The sequence below is a fragment of the Cebidichthys violaceus genome, unplaced genomic scaffold (genome assembly GCF_023349555.1).
Source record: "Cebidichthys violaceus isolate CVI_PGR_0920_01 unplaced genomic scaffold, fCebVio1.0.p SCAF_23, whole genome shotgun sequence".
NCBI lineage: Eukaryota > Metazoa > Chordata > Actinopteri > Perciformes > Stichaeidae > Cebidichthys > Cebidichthys violaceus.
In genome coordinates this window covers 10,022,421-10,045,559 of record NW_027176406.1, presented here as the reverse complement: position 1 = coordinate 10,045,559, position 23,139 = coordinate 10,022,421, and the positions used below count along the sequence as shown (strand labels likewise).

Genomic DNA, 23,139 nt, shown 5'->3' with positions numbered 1-23,139 from the left:
TAAATGAGTCTCGATAAAGCTGACTGTTTTAACTTTAACAGTGCATTTTACAAGCTCATTCTGTGTTCGGCAGGTACAATGTCACTCTACAAAGTAACTATGAAATATTCAAGTAAATTACAATATTTCCAGCAGCAACAATGGAAACACATTTAACCAAATAAATAAAGATTCCAAATAACGTTTCTTTTTCCAATCAACGCTTGAAATGATGAAGGCCCAACTTTCAATTATTGCATAAGCGTCTTTGTTTGTCAGCTGCACCTTTTGTAAATAGCAAGCGCACGTTGTGGCCTAAAGGCAGAAAGCACACCTGAAGCATACAGCGTAATGCCTCAGCCAATACTCTTTTCATCAGTGGTGGCTGTGTGAAGTAATGTGTGATGTTTGTGACATTTCCAACACTGTGCTGTATGACCTTTTATATCACAGAGCCTTTGAACTGCCCCCGACAGTGAATAAAAACAGAGGTGAAAGCAAAGGCAGGTGCCTCTCAGACTCCTGCACAAACGCGTGCTGACTCTCTGGGATTTGGGTAAATAACTGCTGCTCCAAATCATTTTCCTGTTTCTCCTTTTTGGTTTTGATGGATATTGAGTCCAGACAGCAGGGTTTTTTGTTGAGTCTTCATACTGAAGGCAATGTCAGGAAAGATGTGCAGCAGCAACAGTGTTATTCAGGCTCAAAAACTGGTGGATCAACTTCGGGTGGAGGCGAGCACGGAGAGAATAAAGGTATGTAAGAATATGATTAATCTGTTGACTGCTTGCATGCTACAGCTTCACCAGATACCTGAACAGCACAACATATCAGTTGTTTGAAAATGTCCACAGTTCCTAAAATACAGTGTACTGACACTCTGTATTAACATCCACTGTCAAATAGTGGTTTACATGATTCTATCATCAATGCAGTGTCGTAAATCCTGTGAAATGCCACCCAGTCCACCTTTGTCCCGGCAGATCTCCCTGACCGCAGCAGACTTGGTCCGGTACTGTCAGGAGCACAGGCGCCAGGACCCTCTGCTCACCGGCATCGCTGCCTCGTCCAATCCTTTCAAAGATAAGAAGAGCTGTGTGCTGCTCTGACAGGCCTGAGAGGAGCCGAGCACACGGACCACAGATTCTCTCCTGTCAAACGTGGACAAAATAAACCTTCTAGAGCGGCAATTCATCGTCTGCCTACCACTGAGATAGTGCCAACAATCACACTTTTTTTTTTTTTTTTTTACATCTACTTTCCTTAATGCATCTAATTTAAAGACAGCTCCAGGCATAGGTGATGAAGAAATGAATAATTGTTTTACATTATAAAATCTCTTTTGTCCCTCAAAAGGTTTGATTTCAACCTTCCAATAGTAAGACATTACATGAGTAACTTGACTCAGGACTCAAGTAAACAATTTGAAATATTAATAGCAGCTTTGTCCAAACATTGAGCTGTTTAATCATAACTCCCTCAGGGTAATGAACACATCCAGCCAATAAATCGGACACATTTCCAGGCTATTCAGTTAGCTTTTCTGTGGAAGAAGGCTTTTAATGCGTTTTAATATATGCATCTGTCAAGTATTGGGCATCATAGTTAAATTCATCCAAGCAATTAAATAGTAAACAAACGCAAACTCTCACACACACACACACACCATACGTACCTACAAAAAAGATTGATTAGCACTGAGGAGTGTTCAAACAAACAGGTTTACAGATACAGTCGGTGTGCCACAGAGGGTTTACACACAAGTATTACACAGGAAGGAAGTAATGCTTTTGGTACAATGTCAGTTGCTGTAATGGGGGTCAGTGAATTTGCGAGTATGTAAATACTATAAACTAGTTTCCACACTGTTTTAACAATTAAAAGGGGAAAGACAAACACAGTGTCTCTTGACATGAGACAAACATAACCAGTAAACATATTTTCTGTGTTCAATGATGTGTTTTTTTATGTTTGTAGAGGAACATCGATCCAAGATACAAGTATTAAAAAACAAAGGCTTGAGGGCTTTTTGCTGAACCAACACAAGTGACCTGAATCTTCCCAACCTTACCTCTACCATGACATGTTTGCATCACAACTTAATGAAACTGGTAATGGATATTTAAAACAGCATTTGTGTTTGTTAGTGCAGCGAATAAAAGCATTTGTTTGGCCATATGTACCACAAAGGACTCGAGTGTCTTCATTTCCAGCACAGTTCATTTGATACGTTGATACAGCCAGACAAGGCATGAGAGACGGTTCTTTTTTTTTTGTGTTATGTACTTGTATATTCCAAAATGCTTCAGGTTTCTTGGGTCTTTCATTTTCTGGGCCTCCAGATATTCACGTTCACATCCCCTGGTGCTACAGCAAGGACTCCAGCCTCCACACTCAGCTGACCGTTGAACACAGACAGGCGGAGTAGAGCGGAGACACAGGGAGAAAAAACAGAAATGAGAGTGAGCCTGTATAAGGGTTCATTAACATAGAACAAAAACAGTTATAATATCATCTTTAAATATGCAAACAGATTGACATTGTAATTATCTATACATGATGGTACAAAGCACTGACCCCATTAACTCCAGCTTGGTGACGCAGTGTGCATAATGTCCTGGGAGGAGCACAAGGGATATGTACCTGCAATACAGACAATAAATCACAACTTAAGAAAACTGTGGCAGAGTTAGTTTAACAAGCAAAGTAAAAAAAAAAGAAGGACCGTCGTCCTACCTTGAGGGTACGATCAGACGAACAGGTGTAGAGGCTTCCAGAGGACCTGTGGATGCCGGTGACCAGAGCTGTGTGTCCCACATCGAACTGGGACAGAGGCTTCAAGGTCCCCGCCTGCATGGAGAAGGAGTGCAGCATGCCGCTGTTGTCTCCCGCCCAAACTTCACGGCCACTGTAGCTCATGGACAGCAGGTAGGAGCTCAGCTAGAAACGGAGGAAGGTGTTGGCTGGAGTTAGTCTGGGTATCAGGTGCATCTGAGCACGAACGCACACAAATGTACATGCGTGTCCGTGTGTGTTTGTGTTTACCCGGATTTTCTTCAAGCCCTTGCCGGCCCTCCGGTCGTAGACCACCACAGAGCAGTCTTTACTCCCAGAGATGATGTACTTGTCGTCTGCAGCTAGGCACATTACGGCGTTACCGTGAAGACGGAGGCTTTTCACCAGCGGTTCAGCAGCTGTAGACGAATGATGTCATGAATACCCTTTAGAAAGTGATTTGTCTTCCAAATTTGGTCTTCCAAAACTGCTATCAAAATTAATGTTAGAAGTGTGTCCAAATATGGATTTAAGAGCGATGTCGTGTGTCAAAACTAATGACCTTTCTTTGAGATGTAAACTATGTTCTAATCCCCCTCACCTCTGGTGTCATACATGCTGATCCTCTTGTCAAATGTGCCGACCAGCAACACATCCGTCTGAAAGCACAAGCAGTGGACAGCAGCCCCAGACTTGATCAGGCCTCTCTCCGCCCCGCCGGCCTGGAGGTCCCACAGCCTCACCGTGCTGTCGAAGCCACCCGAAGCCAACAGAGGTCCCTGAGATGCCAGGCACCAGACCCAGCCCCGGTGAGTGCTGAAGTCCCCCCGTCCTCCCAACGTGTGCAGCAGTGTGCCACCGGAGCTCATCTGTAGATCCCACAGTTTGACGTTCCAATCTCTGGAGCCTGTGGCACAAACCGCCCCCTCTCCCCCCACAAGGAGGACCGAGTTGACCGGGGCAATGTGGTCTGAAGGAAGGGTGATGCACTCCAGCGCTGGGGGTGGGCTAGGACTTCTGAGGGGTTGGGGTTGCTCCGTCTCTACTCGTCTTCCATTGCCCAGATTCATGAAGTTTGCCAAGTCCTCTTGGCGATTTAGAGCACCATCTTGCTCCTCATTAGCCCCAAACACCATCATATGGTCCCTTTCTTCTTCCATAAGGGCTGCTGCATCATCCTCCAGTCTTTCTCCCAACTCCTCTCTTAATCTTGCCAGTTGGTCCCCACCTACTATGGGCGGCATTTCATCATCCTCACCTTCCATCGCCACCTCCATTCCTTCATCAGCACCATACGCGACCTCCTGCGCTTCCACTCCCACCCCTTCTACTGCATCCTCTCTCCCATCTTCCTGTCCTTCTGCAACGGGCTCCCCATCCTGCAGTCCCACTTGTTCCCTTGCCTCCTCCTCATCCTCTTTAGTCTGTCCTGCCACAAGTTGCGCTTGGCCTGTCCAGCCGGTTATCAGCTGCTCCATCTCCAGGCAGGCAGACGGCCAGTCAAAGTCCTCCCTCGGCCCCACTGGGAAGCCAGCTCGTGATCCTATCAGTCTGTGTGCCCGGAGCTGCCAGGCGGTGTTGTCCTTACCCACATTACCCAATGCATGGCAGACCTAAAAAGAAGAGGAAGTTAAGTTAAACATAACTTCTGTATGTTAAAGGCAGTCAAGACAATTTGCCAACAAGACATCTTCAAAAGCAATTTTAGGGAAGTGGCGGGCCCACAAATCTATAACTACGGACCTTTGGAAGCACAGTGATGACACACTGAGCAGGAAGGTGTGAGGCGATGTGGGTCACCATCTCCCACGGTAATGACAACAAGCCACTGGCCTCAGCAGAGGGTGAGGGGCTAATGTCTGCAGATGATGGGAGACCAGCAGGCAGAAGACTGGAAGAAATATATAGATAATGACGTATTAATATGCTTGTGAGACACGATATCAGTTGAGTCTGAAAGACGGTCTTACCCGTGCAGGTCAGGCCCAGAAGCTTCCATAGTGGGAGACTTCCCGGGGTCAGGAGATGGTCCACCCTGGTCCCCGTATGTCCCTGTCTCCTCAGACATCATCACCTCCTCTCCTCTGGCTGTAACGTTATCTGCAACATGTGTCTGTTGACAAAAAAAAAAAAAGAAACAAAAAAAAGAGTAACTTTAACGAGCGTTACAGCTGTGACAGCAGGTTGTAACGTTAGCTTCAAGTAGCTAACGTTCCGTTATTGACAACGAGCCCAGCCGTTGACAATGCTAACCGCTGGTCTCCAAGTCAGTGTAACAAAATGGTGACCACAAAGTTCCCCTGAAGTTATTCATATAAACCAAACGAAGACTCAAATGTCATGTTAACGTATGAATACTTGTATGAACAGGGTTGTGAAGGCGAACAAAGTTCAAAACATTATGATTAACCGTTTCCGGTTCCGGTGTTGTGTGTAACATTAAATACAGTCTCTCGTTGAATACCGTTTGCCCGTCGATAAATGTTTATTTTACTACAGTTAAAGGTTTTACAATGAAACATATGACCCATTTTGACTGAAACTTTTTTGTTGTAAAATGTCTTGCTGTCATTTGAAATTGAACACAAGCTCGCGCTCTCTCTCTCTCTCGCTCTCTCTCTCTCTCACTCGCTCTCTCTCTCTCTCTCTCTCTCTCTCTCTCTCTCTCTTCTCTCTCTCTCTCTCTCTCTCTCTCTCTCTCTCTCGCATCTTCAAACACCCAAAAAGAAAAATGAGAAGCTGTGGATGAAAACATCAGATAACAGAAGATAATTTTTAAGTTGCATTTTTAAGTTGCATTTTTAAGTTGCATTTTTAAGTTGCGATGACAGAATCATTGAGGTTTGCATTTTGCATTTTGATTAAGGATCTATTGGGCCACATATTATTTAACAAATCAAGAAGTGACTAGAAAATCAATTTCATACTAGTTTGTAATACTTAATATTACATACTTTCACAGATGTATTATCTGCTGCACTGATATTGCCCAAGGACGAGGCGGAGTCAAGATACTCCCCTACCTCTCTCTATCCACCACAAAATATAATTTAATAAAACAATAGCATATTATTGTACTGCCCTGGAAGCCTTTTTAATTAAACTATATGTGCACATTCTTCTGAAACAAAATATATGTCCGCAAGTAACACATTTTTGGCTGGGGACAACATCAGAGTCCAAACTGCAACAATACTTACCTGTGCATTGGCAATGCATATGTAGAGTTTGGCTACGTATCCTCACATTAGCACAGAGCTACACTTATCTGGTCTCTTTCATGCAGGTAGTAATGTTACCTGTCAATTTGCTGATAGATTGTCTCTCGTGCATGTTATTCAGTCCATGCACCTTTCACCAAAGAACTTAAAGATTTAGACCTGCTGATGTGGATCTTTATTCAAGGAGTCAGGCAAAGCAGTGTGAACGGGTAGGCAGTTCACAGCGGCTGTAGGCTACATCTTATAGAAGAATGTGAGCGTTTGTGTACCAGCCAACACACATTTCTGCATGTCTGACCATGGTGATGCTCAATACACAAGACCCAGAATAAACTGTAGCATCAAATACAGACTGCAATACCAAACATAGATTTTATTGACAATGCATTAAATCCATTCTTCTAGGTGGCTGCAAGGAAGTTCCAATAGAGGGCATAAATGCTGGCCTTAATAAAGGAGAGATGGAGTAAGAGTACAGTTAATGCATTTAAATCAAATCAACAATAAATGGACTGGCATTGAAGATAACCAATGTGGGCTTAGTCCGCACTATCAGGGAGGTGGGTGCAGAGTTAAGCGTAGAAAGATGAAAGCAACACAAAATATGTGGGAAATATGAATAAACCACCACAACACACAAACCAATATAATCAAATCAAAACTGATCCACAGCCCTCAAGTTGACTTGCTCACAGCAGGCTAAGCTGATTCAACTCACACATAAAGCACACATCAAAGACGGATACTTGACCACATGAACGGCCCAAGAGACCTTCCCGTCCCTTTTTAGAGTACCAAGTTAATACTAGTAGCGTCTTGCTAGCACAGGTACAGTAGCATGTGTTTTAGAGATTGATGTCAGCTGATCAGTGTTAGCTGTTAGTGTCTAATAAAAGCAAAATGGCCCCACAAAAAAGAATCTTTAAACACCCCAATTCTAAAAATAAAAGATAGAGACAATTAAAAAAGTATTGTTGCCTCTGATAAAAAGAAATTGGAGAAGGCATTGATTTCATTCTTTTTTCTCGCCAGCAGCCGTCTCAGCATTAACTGCGAAGGTTTCTGCCAGCAATAAGGGGAAGATAATGGTCGCATCTCCAAACACCTGGAAAGACACAATGACGAGATGTGTATTAAAACGACAAACCAAACACAGGCTTTGTGCACATCTAAGACTTTAACACTAGTAAATCGGACACAACCTATGTATGAGTATCAATACATCCAAACTGTAATAGATACCTTCACAGGTTTGGCATCTGTTCTGATCTTGCCCCAGGTCACGGCTTCATCAGGTCTGGCCCCCGAGTCACAACCATCATACTCCTGAGCCGTGTTCACGTACACCACATAGTCAGCTCCATCCCTCTGGAGGGAGTCAAAGCAGTGTTTGAAAACAGTAAACTGAGCAAGCAGCAAAGGAGAATGTCTGATATTAGCACATATTTTTGTGTGCATGGGGGAGTGTGCAAAAACTGGGTCAAAAATGACTCACCCAGCAATTGGCATTGCATATGTGGTGTTTGGCTAGGCCTCCTCCGAGGGTAATTATCCCTGTGCTGTTGGCAGCCACTGCCAGGTTGTTCAACTTTGAAATATCTGGAATTAAATGCATTGTGTAAGACCAACGAACACCACCAAAACAAATAAAGTAAGCACCAATGAGGGCTGTTTTACCTTCAACTATGTCCACTATCAAGCCGGGGTTTTCCTTTGAGAACATGAAGAGCAGATCTCCGATAGCGCCGTCTGTCAGGGCAGGGCTGAACACCGGGATGTTATTCTGAAACAGACACCAGATCACTGCTTGGACCCACATTGTACAATGATTTGTCCAAAATCTTTGCCTATTGGGTGAGCAAATGAGCTTTTCCCAGATCACTAGCACCAGGAATGACCTTGTAGGCCCAGTAGCAAACAGATTCAGGGTTGTTGATGTCTTTGCCCAGCCGATGGATCACCTTGGATGGAGTCCAGCGAACGCCCTGAAAGAAGTAACATCACAGAAAAAGTATAACTAAAGTGTGAGCGGATCAGGACGGCTCAGCTGACACAATGAATATATTAGCATGATCAACTGCTGATGTAGAGCCTTTGTAATGCAAGAGTGATTCGAAAGGGATATTGATAGAATGGCGAAAAAATTAGGTATCAAAATGAGGTATAATATGACTAATTTTCTGAATTATATTTTGGAATTAACATCGTGCAAATGTAGAACATTTTAGGAAAACTGCTAGACAAATGTTAAAAAAGGAGTCCAAGCACCTGAGTGTTCTGCTCCTCCAGCATCTTCTTCAAGATCGGCAGCATCCATTTGTCAAATTTATTGTAGTTTTCTTCGGGCATCAGAATGTTTCCAATCCTGCAGTGACACAAAGTGACACGCAAATGAAATTAATTCTTCTCAAAACAATGCTGACAGTCTAAAAGAGCAACGTCAACTCCATGTTAAAGGTACTACAAGGAACATTCATTTTGAGTTGATTTTGGCGAACCCTGTGGACAAATGTAGTTATGCATTAGAGGCTCATATAGAGTCATCAGTATTAAATTAAGAGACGGTTTCATAACCCGTTCAAAGTTTGGGAGCATTTTAGCATTCTGGTATAGTTCACTTATTTGAAACCTAACCTTTATTCTATTTTAGTCTCAAGGTATCATCTTCTGATTATATCTGACATGTTCTCTGACCTGTTAAGGCCTTTGTCATACAGATTCTTGCCAGGCATAGAAAAGTCTCCAATGTAAACTGGGCCCAAACACTTGATCAGATCCTCCTCTATACCTCCAGCCGTGGTCACTAAGACGTCCACCTATACAGAGAAAGAAATATATTGCATTAAGGAACAAAGGTAATGTGCTGTAGTACAATACGTGCAAGAGCGTGTATTGCTTTAACATAACATTAAATAATATATTTCTAATGGTTCAATATATTTGAAGAGGGTCGTACCATTTTGTGTTCTGCGAGGTAGCGGATACTCTCCCTGACTCCACAGCTGATGAGATTTGACGTGTAACTGAGGAAGATGGTGCAGCTCCTGAGGCAGGGGCAGGTGGATGGATCTTCAACAATTTCATTCAACGCCTTCACCGGTTGCTGACGCCTCTTTATCTGTGGATGCAGAGCAGAACGCAGATAAAGACGCAAAAAGTTCAGGTTTTTTATTTGCAGAACACAAGCTCAAACTAATCAATTTAGAATGCATGTCTTGAGTTTATTCTACAAAGAAGATAGTGTAGGTACAAAACTCAAATCAGCATTCAGGCTGTCCGATACTTTAGGATCATTAGCACTGAATGCTCTTGATCTAACTCATGAGGACATTGATGGAAGTATGCCATTCATCCATCCATTTTCCTCCACTTATCCGTGGTCGGGTCGCGGTGGCAGCAGGCCAAGCAGGCTGACCCAGACTTTCCTCTACCCCGCAGCATTTTCTTGCTCGTCTGGGGGATCCAGAAGCGTTCCCAGGCCGACTGGGAGATGTAATCCCTCCAGCGTGTTCTGGGTCTTCCCCGGGGTCTCCTACCAGTTGGGCATGCCCAGAAAACCTCCAGTGGGAGGCGCCTAGGAGGCATCCTGATTAGATGCCCGAACGACCTCAGCTGACTCCTTTCGATGCGAAAGAGTCGCGCCACAACTCCAAGTTCCCTCCTGATGTCCGAGCTCCTTACCCTATCACGAAGGCTGAGCCCGGCCACCCTATGGAGGAAACTAATTTCGGCCATGACCTTGTCCTTTCGGTCTCGACCCAGAGTTCGTGACCATAGGTGAGGGTTGGAACGTAGACCGACCGGGTAAATTGACGGTCTTCACCAAGACGGTCCAATGCAGCGCCTGCTTTACTGCTGCAGCCGCACCAATCTGCCTGTCGATCTCCCGCTCCATCTTACCCTCACTCATGAACAAGACCCCGAGATACTTGAACTCCTTCGCTTGCGGTAGGCACTCTGTCCCCAGCTGGAGGGAGCAATGCACCGGTTTTCTGCAGAGCACCTGGCTCTGACTGCTTGGTGCATAAGCACAAACAGTCAAAGCCTTGCTCCCCGCAACACGTAAACGCATGGAGGCGACCCTCTTGTTCTCCGGGGAGAACTCCAACACAGCAGCTCTCAGCCGGGGTCTCGTGAGTATCCCCACTCACCCTAGACAACTCCAGAAAAGGACAAAGTCCAACCCCTCTCAAGAAGCTTGGTTCCAGAGCCAGTGCTGTGTGTGGAGGTGAGTCCAACTATATCTAGCTGGTATCGCTCCACCTCCTGCACCAGCTCCAGCTCCAGCTCTTTCCCCGTTAGCGAGGTGATTGTTCCACGTCCCTGGAGCTAGTCTATGCTGCCGGCGATTGGCTTGCCCCGGCCCAGCCCACCGCCCGGTCTGCATTGCACCCGACCCTGATGCTTGTCCCTGCGAGTGGTGGGTCCACAGGGTGGCTGCTCCATGTTTCTTCGGGCCGAGCCCGACCGGACCCCATGGGTGAAGGCCCGGCCACCAGACGCTTGCCAACAAGCTCCCCTCCTGGGTCTGGCACCGGGAGGGGGCCCCGGTTTTCCTGGTCCGGGCGAGGTGGCTGAAGACCGTGGGCTGCTTTTCATCAGGGTTATTTTTAACCGCTCTTAGTCTGGGCTCTCCCCGAGACCTGTTTGCCTTGGGAGACCCTACCAGGGGCTACTGCCCCAGACAACAGAGCTCCCAGGATCCCCAAGCCACTCAAACTCCTCTACTACGTTAAGGTGGCGATTCATGGAGGAGTGTACGTACTATATATTCTGCAGCCAGACCATTAAGTGCTTTTAACACCAGGAGCAGAATCTCAACTGCATTTCTGTAGTGTTTTTCTCTTGGTCGGTGGTCTTAAGTAATGCTCACTCTACATATCACTATCTCCGCCAAAGAACAGCTTATCAAGAGCTTGGTATCCTCAAAAAAATCATTTGAAAGCAAAATGTCATCACATTATGTTAGCTTACTTTTCTTCTTTCCCCTTTTTTGTCATTGTTAGTTTTGAGGTCTGCTGTATAAGCCTTTGGCCCCTTGACTTCTGCTGTCTACTTTTTTTTTGCTCATGCTCATTCACCAAGTTCTCCCTGTGTAGCGCCCATCTTACCATGTTGTTGATCTCCTGGACAGCCATGCCAAAGTTGGTGGCCTGGAAGCCTGTGTTGAGGTAGGACTTCAGCAGGGCGCGGTAGTCCACTCCCTGGTTGAAGTCATAGCCCTCGATCTTTAGTATACCTTCTGGTACAGGCCCAAAGGGTTTATTCAGATGTCCAACTACTGGGTGGATATGATGCGCCATAGTGTCTGAAAGAACGATAAAATACACCGTCATGAATTAGTCATAAATATGTAACTATAAAACATATAGTACTTCAATGCAAAAGACCTATTACTCTTAGTCTACAGTACTGCACAGCACATGAAAGAGGCTAAAAGAGAGTCTGAAATTCCAGAAACAGGCTTTGTCAGGTGGGACCATAGAATATTATGATGGAACACTGCCAAGGACTTCACATTAAGTGTTAGCAGCAGGTTACCAGTTGTTTTTTAGTATTGAGCTGCCTGCAAGTATCTATTCATTCCTTCATAATAATATCACTAGGCTATTATCTTCTCTCCTCTATTTGGATGCCTCATTAAAAAAAAGGCAGAATATAGAAATATGCAAACGTTGTTATTTTTAGAAGTTTAACTAGAAGACAGAAGCCGTCTCTCTTCACTGAAAAGTCCATGCTCACAAGCTCATCCGTGCACGTCTGTAAGTTAAGGTGAGCACAGAGAAATGTTCCCCTTCTGCAGATGAATGTGAGCAAAATCTGCACCCTGAATGTCAAACATCTAAGTGGGGTAACAATGAGCAATACATATTTTTCAGGTTGTTTTTGAGATATTATTATATTATAACATTACCTTTTTTTGCTGACAGAGGAGTTCTTGCAGATCCGTCTTTGGAGCGATGCACAATGTGCACACCTTTCACCAAAGAACAAGTGAGACCTGCTCCCAGTTTAACCCTAAGGCCCTGTGAGCGGGAAAGGGGCAGGTTTAAAGCTGTAGAATCCCGTTCCGCTTCTTTTAGTAACGTACGAGATGTCTAGATATGCATGATCTGTGGTTTAATGATGCAGATTCACATGCATAACTTGCATGTAGCAGTAAGGGTTCAGAGTGGCAAATCAATATTTGAGCGACAGTATTATGGATTTACAATATGTCTTTATGTAGTTTCCATGTGTCTATGCATCAACAGCGACCATATCCAGGCTTTTCTCCAAGTAACAACTCTGCACAGCAGCTTGTTTTCAAGTCAGTCAACAGTGCAGTTTTTGGTTGGCAAAAGACAGGAGAGCTTGTAAGTATAGACTGTAAAAATATAAATAGTTCACTATGTAGAGTTCAGTAGAGCCTGAATTTCTGCAAAAAAAAATGCCAACTGCTTGTCGTTCAACTAAAATTCTGGCTCTTTTAGAATTTTTACATTCCACCTTTAAGAACCACACATGCATGCTTTTTAGATAAACTACATGTGCACATCCTTCTGAAACTAAATATATGTCCGCAAGTACAAAACAAATTTTTGGACTCAAAAATGCAACAATACTTACCTGTGCATCGGCAATGCATATGTAGAGTTTGGCTACGTATCCTCACATTAGCACAGAGCTACACTTATCTGGTCTCTTTCATGCAGGTAATAATGTTACCTGTCAATTTGCTGATAGATTGTCTCTCGTGCATGTTATTCAGTCCATGCACCTTTCACCAAAGAACAGGCCAGTGTGGCTGGGAAAACTAAATTAAGTCTTTATTATGATGGCAAATACATGTCTAATAGCGCAAAAAGGTGTAATGTGAGAATTTTAAATGCAATATGACAAATACAAATACAACTGTGACCTGTTTAAAAACAGAGTTGCAAAAAATAACAGTAATGGCTTCAATCCATTTCAGGTTCTGACCAATCAGGAACAGGTACCAAGTTAATACTAGTAGCGTCTTGCTAGCACAGTAGCATGTGCCAGCAAGTAGCATGTGTTTTAGAGATTGATGTCAGCTGATCAGTGTTAGCTGTTAGTGTCTAATAAAAGCAAAATGGCCCCACAAAAAAGAATCTTTAAACACCCCAATTCTAAAAAATAAAAGATAGAGACAATTAAAAAAGTATTGTTGCCTCTGATAAAAAGAAATTGGAGAAGGCATTGATTTCATTCTTTTTTCTCGCCAGCAGCCGTCTCAGCATTAACTGCGAAGGTTTCTGCCAGCAATAAGGGGAAGATAATGGTCGCATCTCCAAACACCTGGAAAGACACAATGACGAGATGTGTATTAAAACGACAAACCAAACACAGGCTTTGTGCACATCTAAGACTTTAACACTAGTAAATCGGACACAACCTATGTATAAGTATCAATACATCCAAACTGTAATAGATACCTTCACAGGTTTGGCATCTGCTCTGATCTTGCCCCAGGACACAGCTTCATCAGGTCTGGCCCCCGAGTCACAACCATCATACTCCTGAGCCGTGTTCACGTACACCGCATAGTCAGCTCCGTCCCTCTGGAGGGAGTCAAAGCAGTGTTTGAAAACAGTAAACTGAGCAAGCAGCAAAGGAGAATGTCTGATATTAGCGCATATTTTTATGTGCATGCAGGAGTGTGCAAAATGTATTCAAAATGGAAATAACTGAAAACATCAGGGTCAAAAATTACTCACCCAGGAATTGGCATTGCATATGTGGTGTTTGGCTACGCCTCCTCCAAGGGCAATAATCCCTGAGCTGTTGGCAGCCAATACCAGGTTGTTCAACTTTGAAATATCTGGAATTAAATGCATTGTGTAAGACCAACGAACACCACAGAGACACATTAGTCTCGCACTTCCATGACGATGGCTCCGCACTCATCCTGCTCGGCGACTTCAACATCCAGACTGATAAGTTAGAACCTCTTCTTTCCTTCCTGTCCTCCTTTGACCTTTACCACTCCTCTTCTCCTCCAACCCACAAGGCCGGCAACCAGCTGGATCTTATCTTCACTAGGCACTGTTCTACTGCTAACCTCTCCGTCACTCCCCTCCAGCTCTCTGACCACTATTTCATGTCCTACTCCCTATCCTCTCCCCCCTTACTTCCTCCACCTACCCACATGGTTTCTACCGTAGTCACCTCCGCTCCCTTTCCCCGCTGATCTTTCCTATTCTGTTACCTCTGCTCTCCCTGACCCTGAATCCTTCTCTCTTCTATCCCCTGATACTGCTATTGGTCTTCTCCTCTGCACCCTTTCCTCTTCTTTGGACAACCTCTGTCCCTTCACCTCCTGGCCTGCACGGCCAACTCCACCTGCCCCGTGGCTGTCGGACTCAGTGCGTACTGATAGACGGAGCCTAAGAGAGACTGAGCGTAAGTGGAGAAAAGGCAAACTCCCGGAGGACCTTTTTACTTTCCAAACTCTTCTTTCCACTTTTTCCTCCTCTCTATCTACTGCTAAAGCTGCTTTCTTCCGCTCTAAAATCCTAATCTCTGCTTCTAATCCTAAAAAACTCTTCGAAACTTTCACTTCACTCCTCCAACCCCCACCCCGTCCTCCTACTTCCTCCCTTCTCCCTGATGATTTTGCCAACTTCTTTGACAAGAAGGTAGACGATATCAGATCCTCCTTCTCTCAGCCCACAGTGAACCACCAGATCCTCCTCTCCACCCTCGAGGTGATGGGCGTCTCAGGCTCTGCACTCTCCCTGTTTGCATCCTACCTGACAGGTCGATCCTACCAGGTGACATTGGAGGGGGGCCGTGTCGGAACCACGCATGCTGACTACGGGGGTTCCACAAGGTTCAGTTCTGGGCCCCCTTCTCATCTCACTCTACACAACATCTCTGGGTTCTGTTATTCGCTCGCATGACTTCTCGTACCATTGTTATGCCGACGACACCCAGCTGGTCTTGTCATTTCCCCCCGGTGACACCCAAGTGGAGGTACGCATCGCTGCGTGTTTGGCTGACATCTCAATGTGGATGACGACACACCACCTCAAGCTCAACCTGGACAAAACCGAGCTACTGTTCCTCCTGGGGAAGGGTTGCCCGCGCCAAGACCTGTCCATCACTATTGATGATACCGTGGTGACGCCGACTTGGACTGCGAGGAATCTGGGTGTGACCCTGGATGACCAACTGTCATTCTCAGTAAACATTGCATTGGTTACACGCTCCTGCAGATTCTTGCTCTACAACATCAGGAGGATTCGCCCCTTCCTCACTGACGAGACGGTGCAGGTGCTCATCCAGGCTCTTGTCATCTCCCACCTGGACTACTGCAACTCTCTACTTGTCGGAGCCCCGGCGTCGGCCATCAGACCTCTGGAGCTTGTCCAGAAAGCCGCAGCTCGTCTGGTGTTCAATTACCCCAAGTTCTCCCACACAACTTCCCTTCTCCGTTCTCTACACTGGCTCCCTGTAAGAGCTTGCATCCAGTTTAAGACTCTGGTACTAGCCTACAGGGCGGTGAAAGGAACAGCTCCTTCCTATCTCCAGGCCATGGTCAAGCCCTACACCCCCGCCTGACCACTTCGCTCTGCCGCCTCGGGGTGATTGGTTGCCTCGTCGCTCAGAGGTCCCTGCGGCCGATCGACCCGGTCACGGCTTTTTTCTGTCCTGGCCCCACAGTGGTGGAATGAACTCCACACTGACGTCAGGACAGCAGAGTCGCTGCCCATCTTTCAGCGCAGGCTGAAAACTCACCTCTTCAGGAAGTGCTACCCTGAGCCTTCCACTTAGCACTGTATTCGTATTAGGTTGTTGCACTTATGGTATTCGTATTGGTTTGTTTTTGCACTGTACTTTTGCGCTGGTTTATGCTCTGGTTTATGCTCTTAGATGCTTGTTTTAAAAAAGGAGATGTACTTATGACTTCTGGTGACTAGTAGTTCTCTTGAATACCTATGTTGAATACACTTCTTGTAAGTCACTTTGGATAAAAGCATCTACTAAATGACTGTAATGTAATGTAATGTAAAATAAAGTAAGCACCAATGAGGGCTGTTTTACCTTCAACTATGTCCACTATCAAGCCAGGATTTTCCTTTGAGAAAAGGAAGAACAGATCTCCGATAGCGCCGTCTGTCAGGGCAGGGCTGAACACCGGGATGTTATTCTGAAACAGACACCAGATCACTGCTTGGACCCACATTGTACAATGATTTGTCCAAAAGCTTTGCCTGTTGGGTGAGCAAATGAGCTTTTCCCAGATCACTAGCACCAGGAATTACCTTGTAGGCCCAGTAGTAAACAGATTCAGGGTTGTTGATCTCTTTGCCCAGCCGATGGATCACCTTGGATGGAGTCCAGCGAACGCCCTGAAAGAAGTAACATCACAGAAAAAGTATAACTAAAGTGTGAGCGGATCAGGACGTCTCAGCTGACACAATGAATATATTAGCATGATCAACTGCTGATATAGAGTCTTTGTAATGCAAGAGCGATTCGAAAGGGATATTGATAGTATGGCAAAAATATTAGGTTTCAAATATGGTATAATATGACTCATTTTATGAATATTTTTTTTTACATTTTGGAATTAACACCTTGCAAATGTAGGACATTTTAGGAAAACTGCTAGACAAATGTTAAAAATGGAGTCCAAGCACCTGAGTGTTCTGCTCCTCCAGCATCTTCTTCAAGATCGGCAGCATCCATTTGTCAAATTTCTCATAGTTTTCTTCGGGCATTAGGGTGTTTCCAGTCCTGCAGTGACACAAAGTGACACGCAAATTAAGTAATTTTAGTCTCAAGGTATCATCTTCTGATTATATCTGACATGTTCTCTGACCTGTTAAGGCCTTTGTCATACAGATCCTTGCCAGGCATAGAAAAGTCTCCAATGTAAACTGGGCCCAAACACTTGATCAGATCCTCCTCTATACCTCCAGCCGTGGTCACTAAGATGTCCACCTATACAGAGAAAGAAATATATTGCATTAGGGAACAAAGGTAATGTGCTGTAGTACAATACGTGCAAGAGCGTGTATTGCTTTAACATAACATTAAATAATATATTTCTAATGGTTCAATATATTTGAAGAGGGTCGTACCATTTTGTGTTCTGCGAGGTAGCGGATACTCTCCCTGACTCCACAGCTGATGAGATTTGACGTGTAACTGAGGAAGATGGTGCAGCTCCTGAGGCAGGGGCAGGTGGATGGATCTTCAACAATTTCATTCAACGCCTTCACCGGTTGCTGACGCCTCTTTATCTGTGGATGCAGAGCAGAACGCAGATAAAGATGCAAAAAGTTCAGGTTTTTTATTTGCAGAACACAAGCTCAAACTAATCAATTTAGAATGCATGTCTTGAGTTTATTCTACAAAGAAGATAGTGTAGGTACAAAACTCAAATCAGCATTCAGGCTGTCCGATACTTTAGGATCATTAGCACTGAATGCTCTTGATCTAACTCATGAGGACATTGATGGAAGTATGCCATTCATCCATCCATTTTCCTCCACTTATCCGGGGTCGGGTCGCGGTGGCAGCAGGCCAAGCAGGCTGACCCAGACTTTCCTCTACCCCGCAGCATTTTCTTGCTCGTCTGGGGGATCCAGAAGCGTTCCCAGGCCGACTGGGAGATGTAATCCCTCCAGCGTGTTCTGGGTCTTCCCCGGGGTCTCCTACCAGTTGGGCATGCCCAGAAAACCTCCAGTGGGAGGCGCCTAGGAGGCATCCTGATTAGATGCCCGAACGACCTCAGCTGACTCCTTTCGATGCGAAAGAGTCGCGCCACAACTCCAAGTTCCCTCCTGATGTCCGAGCTCCTTACCCTATCACGAAGGCTGAGCCCGGCCACCCTATGGAGGAAACTAATTTCGGCCATGACCTTGTCCTTTCGGTCTCGACCCAGAGTTCGTGACCATAGGTGAGGGTTGGAACGTAGACCGACCGGGTAAATTGACGGTCTTCACCAAGACGGTCCAATGCAGCGCCTGCTTTACTGCTGCAGCCGCACCAATCTGCCTGTCGATCTCCCGCTCCATCTTACCCTCACTCATGAACAAGACCCCGAGATACTTGAACTCCTTCGCTTGCGGTAGGCACTCTGTCCCCAGCTGGAGGGAGCAATGCACCGGTTTTCTGCAGAGCACCTGGCTCTGACTGCTTGGTGCATAAGCACAAACAGTCAAAGCCTTGCTCCCCGCAACACGTAAACGCATGGAGGCGACCCTCTTGTTCTCCGGGGAGAACTCCAACACAGCAGCTCTCAGCCGGGGTCTCGTGAGTATCCCCACTCACCCTAGACAACTCCAGAAAAGGACAAAGTCCAACCCCTCTCAAGAAGCTTGGTTCCAGAGCCAGTGCTGTGTGTGGAGGTGAGTCCAACTATATCTAGCTGGTATCGCTCCACCTCCTGCACCAGCTCCAGCTCCAGCTCTTTCCCCGTTAGCGAGGTGATTGTTCCACGTCCCTGGAGCTAGTCTATGCTGCCAGCGATTGGCTTGCCCCGGCCCAGCCCACCGCCCGGTCTGCATTGCACCCGACCCTGATGCTTGTCCCTGCGAGTGGTGGGTCCACAGGGTGGCTGCTCCATGTTTCTTCGGGCCGAGCCCGACCGGACCCCATGGGTGAAGGCCCGGCCACCAGACGCTTGCCAACAAGCTCCCCTCCTGGGTCTGGCACCGGGAGGGGGCCCCGGTTTTCCTGGTCCGGGCGAGGTGGCTGAAGACCGTGGGCTGCTTTTCATCAGGGTTATTTTTAACCGCTCTTAGTCTGGGCTCTCCCCGAGACCTGTTTGCCTTGGGAGACCCTACCAGGGGCTACTGCCCCAGACAACAGAGCTCCCAGGATCCCCAAGCCACTCAAACTCCTCTACTACGTTAAGGTGGCGATTCATGGAGGAGTGTACGTACTATATATTCTGCAGCCAGACCATTAAGTGCTTTTAACACCAGGAGCAGAATCTCAACTGCATTTCTGTAGTGTTTTTCTCTTGGTCGGTGGTCTTAAGTAATGCTCACTCTACATATCACTATCTCCGCCAAAGAACAGCTTATCAAGAGCTTGGTATCCTCAAAAAAATCATTTGAAAGCAAAATGTCATCATATTATGTTAGCTTACTTTTCTTCTTTCCCCTTTTTTGTCAATGTTAGTTTTGAGGTCTGCTGTATAAGCCTTTGGCCTCTTGACTTCTCCTGTCACATTTTATATTATTTTATTATTTAGATTTTATGAAGTCTTATGTGTATGCAAATCAATACAAAATAATTGTAAAGTAAAGCATCATCTGCAGACTTTTGATAACTTATCTAATAGTAATAATTGGCCTACTTTTTTTTTTGCTCATGCTCATTCACCAAGTTCTCCCTGTGTAGCGCCCATCTTACCATGTTGTTGATCTCCTGGACAGCCATGCCAAAGTTGGTGGCCTGGAAGCCTGTGTTGAGGTAGGACTTCAGCAGGGCGCGGTAGTCCACTCCCTGGTTGAAGTCATAGCCCTCGATCTTTGGTGTACCTTCTGGTACAGGCTCAAAGTTTCTATACAGATGTCCAATTATTGGGTGGATATGATGCGCCATATTGTCTGAAAGAACAATAAAATACACCGTCATGAATTAGTCATAAATATGTAACTATAAAACATATAGTACTTCAATGCAAATGAGCTATTACACTTAGTCTACAGTACTGCACAGCACATGAAAGAGGCTAAAAGAGAGTCTGAAATTCCGGAAACAGGCTTTGTCAGATGGGACCATAGAATATTATGATGGAACGCTGCCAAGGACTTCACATTAAGTGTTAGCAGCAGGTTACCAGTTGTTTTTAGTATTGAGGTGCCTGCAAGTATCTATTCATTCCTTCATAATAATATCACTAGGCTATTATCTTCTCTATAATATCAATGATTAAATTAGCAACAATCACTTATAATTCAGGAAGAAACCCAAACCATCACGTTTTCCAACCTGAACCCCGCCCAGTTCAAACCAGTGAGGAGACCACAGAGAAAAACAGAAATACAGATATCTCTTAAGTGAAATGACCAAAGCTGTTCTGACTTCGGCAACATCTTTTGTGTTCATGTAAAATCCCATTGCCTATGGTAAGAAGCTGACTGAGGGTGAAAAAAGTTATCAGGGCCTTTAAGATCCCATCCATGCATGCATGCTTTGAGACATGCTTGAAAAAACAATGTGTCTAAACTTGATTTTTTTTTTCCACAAATAGGCTCAAATGCCTTGTTAAAAAATGTTTAAATTATATTAATGCGTCATTAAAAAAAGCCAGAATATATAAATATGCAAACATTGTTATTTTTAGAAGTTTAACTAGACGGCAGAAGCCGTCTCTCTTCACTGAAAAGTCCATTCTCACAAACTCATCCGTGCACGTCTGTAAGTTAAGGTGAGCACAGAGAAACGTTCCACTTCTGAATTTCTCTAAAATAGCAACTGTCATTGGCTGAAAAAGCAACAATAAAAGGATCTTATTCATTACGAGTTGAGAATGAGACTAAAACTCTCGGCTAATCTTCTTAATCAGAACTGTATGGGAGTGTAAAAACACAATTTCTTTGTATTAATGCTGGCACATCATTTTGATTTCTAACAGCGTTTTACTCCATCTTATTCTTTTATTACAGTATTGTAATTGTCTGATTTAATTTGCCTTACTGCAGTCCTGAAATGTTTTAATCCTGGTTCAACCATGTCAAGCATATTATTAATAAAAAGCTGAAATGGCATTTGGAAATACACTTGTACAGCATATTCGGGTCTCTTTCATGTAGGTAGATTATAACATTACCTGTATGGTTTGCTGACAGAGGAGTTCTTGCAGGTCCGTCTTTGGAGCGATGCAGAGTCCACACACCTTTCACCAAAGAACAAGTAAGACCTGCTTTATTACATCCTTTATAAGCCCCTGTGAGCGTGAAAAGTATGACTAAGGTTTAAAGCTATAGAATCACGTTCCGCCTCTTTCAGTAACGTACGAGATGTCTAGATATGCATGACCTGCGGTATTATGATGCAGATTCACATGCATAACTTGCGTGTAGCAGTAAGGGTTCAGAGTGGCAAATCAATATTTGAGCGACAGTATTATGGATTTATAATATGTCTTTATGTAGTTTCCATGTGTCTATGCATCAACAGCGACCATATCCAGGCTTTTCTCCAACTAACAACTCTGCACAGCAGCTTGTTACATTACATTACATTACAGTCATTTAGCAGACGCTTTTATCCAAAGCGACTTACAATAAGTGCATTCAACATTGGTAATCAAGAGAACTACTAGTCACCAGAAGTCATAAGTACATTTCCTTTTCCAAACAAGCATCTAAGAGCATGAAGCAGAGCATAACTCAGAGCCAAAGTACAGTGCAGAAACAACCAAAAACAGTAAGTGCAAAAAAAAAGTAATACGAATACAATAAGTGCAACAAGCTAGTATGAATACAATAAGTGCTAAGTGGAAGGCTCAGGGTAGCACTTCCTGAAGAGGTGGGTTTTCAGCCTGCGCCGAAAGATGGGCAGCGACTCCGCTGTCCTGACGTCAGTGGGAAGTTCATTCCACCACTGTGGGGCCAGGACAGAAAACAGACGTGACCGGGTCGATCGGCCGCAGGGACCTCTGAGCGACGGGGCGACCGATCGCCCCGAGGCTTGTTCTCAAGTCAGTCAACAGTGCAGTTTTTGGTTGGCAAAGTGTTTTGAAATCTTCTGTATGAAATGTGTTTTCAAACAGAATGATATTAAGAAACATATCTAAGGACTCAACAGTTTAAATTATATTACTGATACATCAGATATACAGTAAATAATGATTCTAAAGTTCTCAAAGACGCTTTACAAACAATGCACAAATAATGTCTATAACTTAAGATGGGTCTTTAATGGAGCATCAGTTTGTCTCTCACTGACAGCAAATGGCGCCATGACTGTAGTGGCTGCAGCTTTACAGAACAGGATTTCTTACATGTCTTCACATGGAATATGTATGTTCAATCACCAGACTGTCGTCGAGCTGGAGAAGATATGCCCGTGTTTTCCAGCACTGATCACATTTTAAAAATTTTGTTTTCTTCTTGGTTAAGTTGCATTCCTCTTCATTCCCTTTCATCCAAGTCACCTTCGTTATAATCGAAAGAATAGTCATCATATGTAAGGATTGGATGTAAATGACATTACAGTAAATTTAATAATAATTCATTGTACATTTCATTAAATGATTGAATGTGCCTCCAACAGAAATCCTTACAAGGAACATGTAAAAAAAAGAAAAGAAAAAAAGAATGCAATAAAAAAATGGTGAATATTTAATAAATATATAGAGAGTCAATATGTGGTGCAGTCAATGCAACAAAACCCAAGATCAGGTCATTTTTTATTTTTTATCCCACACTTACTTCTTCACGGTCAAAAATTTGCTGCTACATTACCCACAATGCAACAAGCGGAGATGAGTGTGCAGATTTTTAACCTAAAAAAAGACATTAATTTTGTTGCGATCGCCGCCTCACACTTCGGACATTTTATGACTTTAATGTGCGATCGACTATTTAAAGTAACTAGTTAAAAGTTGTGAGAATAAACATGCAAACATGTGCATCATCTGCACATTTTGCTTTTATACCTTGCAACTTACACTTTAGCACAGATACATGCAGAGGGTGTGTTATTCAGAACAGCATTTTTGACAAGCAAAACAACTGTCATAATATAATCTGCAGACATGTCTGAGATCCAATAAGATAATCTCGTCTTTCACAATCAAGTGATCGTTGGCACAACAAACACTGCTAATCAAACATAGGTGTGAACATATTTCTTTCACTTTACATGCCCCTCTGTCTAAAAGTCATCTTTTGAAGCCTGACTACTGGAAGAACTGCCTTAGTCCAATAAAGGAATCAAAGTCAAAATGTTTTACAACCGTGAGAAAAAAATATGTGCAAGAACACGTATAAAACACGTGTATTGCTTAAACATATTAAATAATATATTTCTAATGGTTCAATATATTTGAAGAGGGTCGTACCATTTTGTGTTCTGCGAGGTAACGGATACTCTCCCTGACTCCACAGCTGATGAGATTTGACGTGTAAGTGAGGAAGATGGTGCAGCTCCTGAGGCAGGGGCAGGTGGATGGATCTTCAACAATTTC

The 23,139-nt window shown here is 44.3% G+C and overlaps 4 protein-coding genes across 5 annotated transcripts; 1 reads left to right on the top strand and 3 right to left on the bottom strand.

The window, feature by feature from the left end:
* The first annotated feature begins 540 nt into the window (after positions 1–540).
* LOC137878509 (guanine nucleotide-binding protein G(I)/G(S)/G(O) subunit gamma-7-like) lies at positions 541–1,190 on the top strand. The gene is made up of 2 exons (XM_068718840.1): positions 541–734; positions 963–1,190. Exons 1-2 carry the CDS (start codon positions 642–644, stop codon positions 1,086–1,088), a joined length of 219 nt encoding a protein of 72 aa, XP_068574941.1. The 5' UTR covers positions 541–641; the 3' UTR covers positions 1,089–1,190.
* Positions 1,191–1,508: 318 nt separating this feature from the next.
* On the bottom strand, positions 1,509–5,150 carry fbxw9 (F-box and WD repeat domain containing 9). Its single transcript, XM_068718839.1, has 7 exons — positions 4,725–5,150; positions 4,498–4,645; positions 3,356–4,367; positions 3,025–3,173; positions 2,716–2,919; positions 2,557–2,622; positions 1,509–2,377 (listed from the first exon to the last, which is right to left on the bottom strand). The coding sequence occupies exons 1-7, from the start codon at positions 4,823–4,825 to the stop codon at positions 2,303–2,305; spliced, it is 1,755 nt and encodes a 584-aa protein (XP_068574940.1). The 5' UTR covers positions 4,826–5,150; the 3' UTR covers positions 1,509–2,302.
* A 1,178-nt stretch (positions 5,151–6,328) lies between these two features.
* Positions 6,329–12,670, bottom strand: LOC137878472 (deoxyhypusine synthase-like). Its single transcript, XM_068718791.1, has 10 exons — positions 11,890–12,670; positions 11,087–11,283; positions 8,932–9,093; positions 8,670–8,791; positions 8,244–8,340; positions 7,874–7,960; positions 7,653–7,758; positions 7,471–7,574; positions 7,218–7,343; positions 6,329–7,080 (listed from the first exon to the last, which is right to left on the bottom strand). The coding sequence occupies exons 2-10, from the start codon at positions 11,276–11,278 to the stop codon at positions 6,988–6,990; spliced, it is 1,089 nt and encodes a 362-aa protein (XP_068574892.1). The 5' UTR covers positions 11,279–11,283; positions 11,890–12,670; the 3' UTR covers positions 6,329–6,987.
* Positions 12,671–12,759: 89 nt separating this feature from the next.
* Positions 12,760–23,034, bottom strand: LOC137878471 (deoxyhypusine synthase-like). 2 transcript variants are annotated; one of them, XM_068718790.1, is made up of 11 exons: positions 23,014–23,034; positions 20,776–20,841; positions 19,353–19,549; positions 17,069–17,230; positions 16,807–16,928; positions 16,625–16,721; positions 16,247–16,333; positions 16,026–16,131; positions 13,697–13,800; positions 13,415–13,540; positions 12,760–13,277 (listed from the first exon to the last, which is right to left on the bottom strand). In XM_068718790.1, the coding sequence occupies exons 3-11, from the start codon at positions 19,542–19,544 to the stop codon at positions 13,185–13,187; spliced, it is 1,089 nt and encodes a 362-aa protein (XP_068574891.1). In that variant the 5' UTR covers positions 19,545–19,549; positions 20,776–20,841; positions 23,014–23,034; the 3' UTR covers positions 12,760–13,184. The 2 variants fall into 2 exon arrangements, with proteins under 2 accessions (XP_068574891.1, XP_068574890.1); XM_068718789.1 differs by lacking the exon at positions 23,014–23,034 and adding an exon at positions 21,275–21,299.
* Between the last annotated feature and the right edge of the window lie 105 nt (positions 23,035–23,139).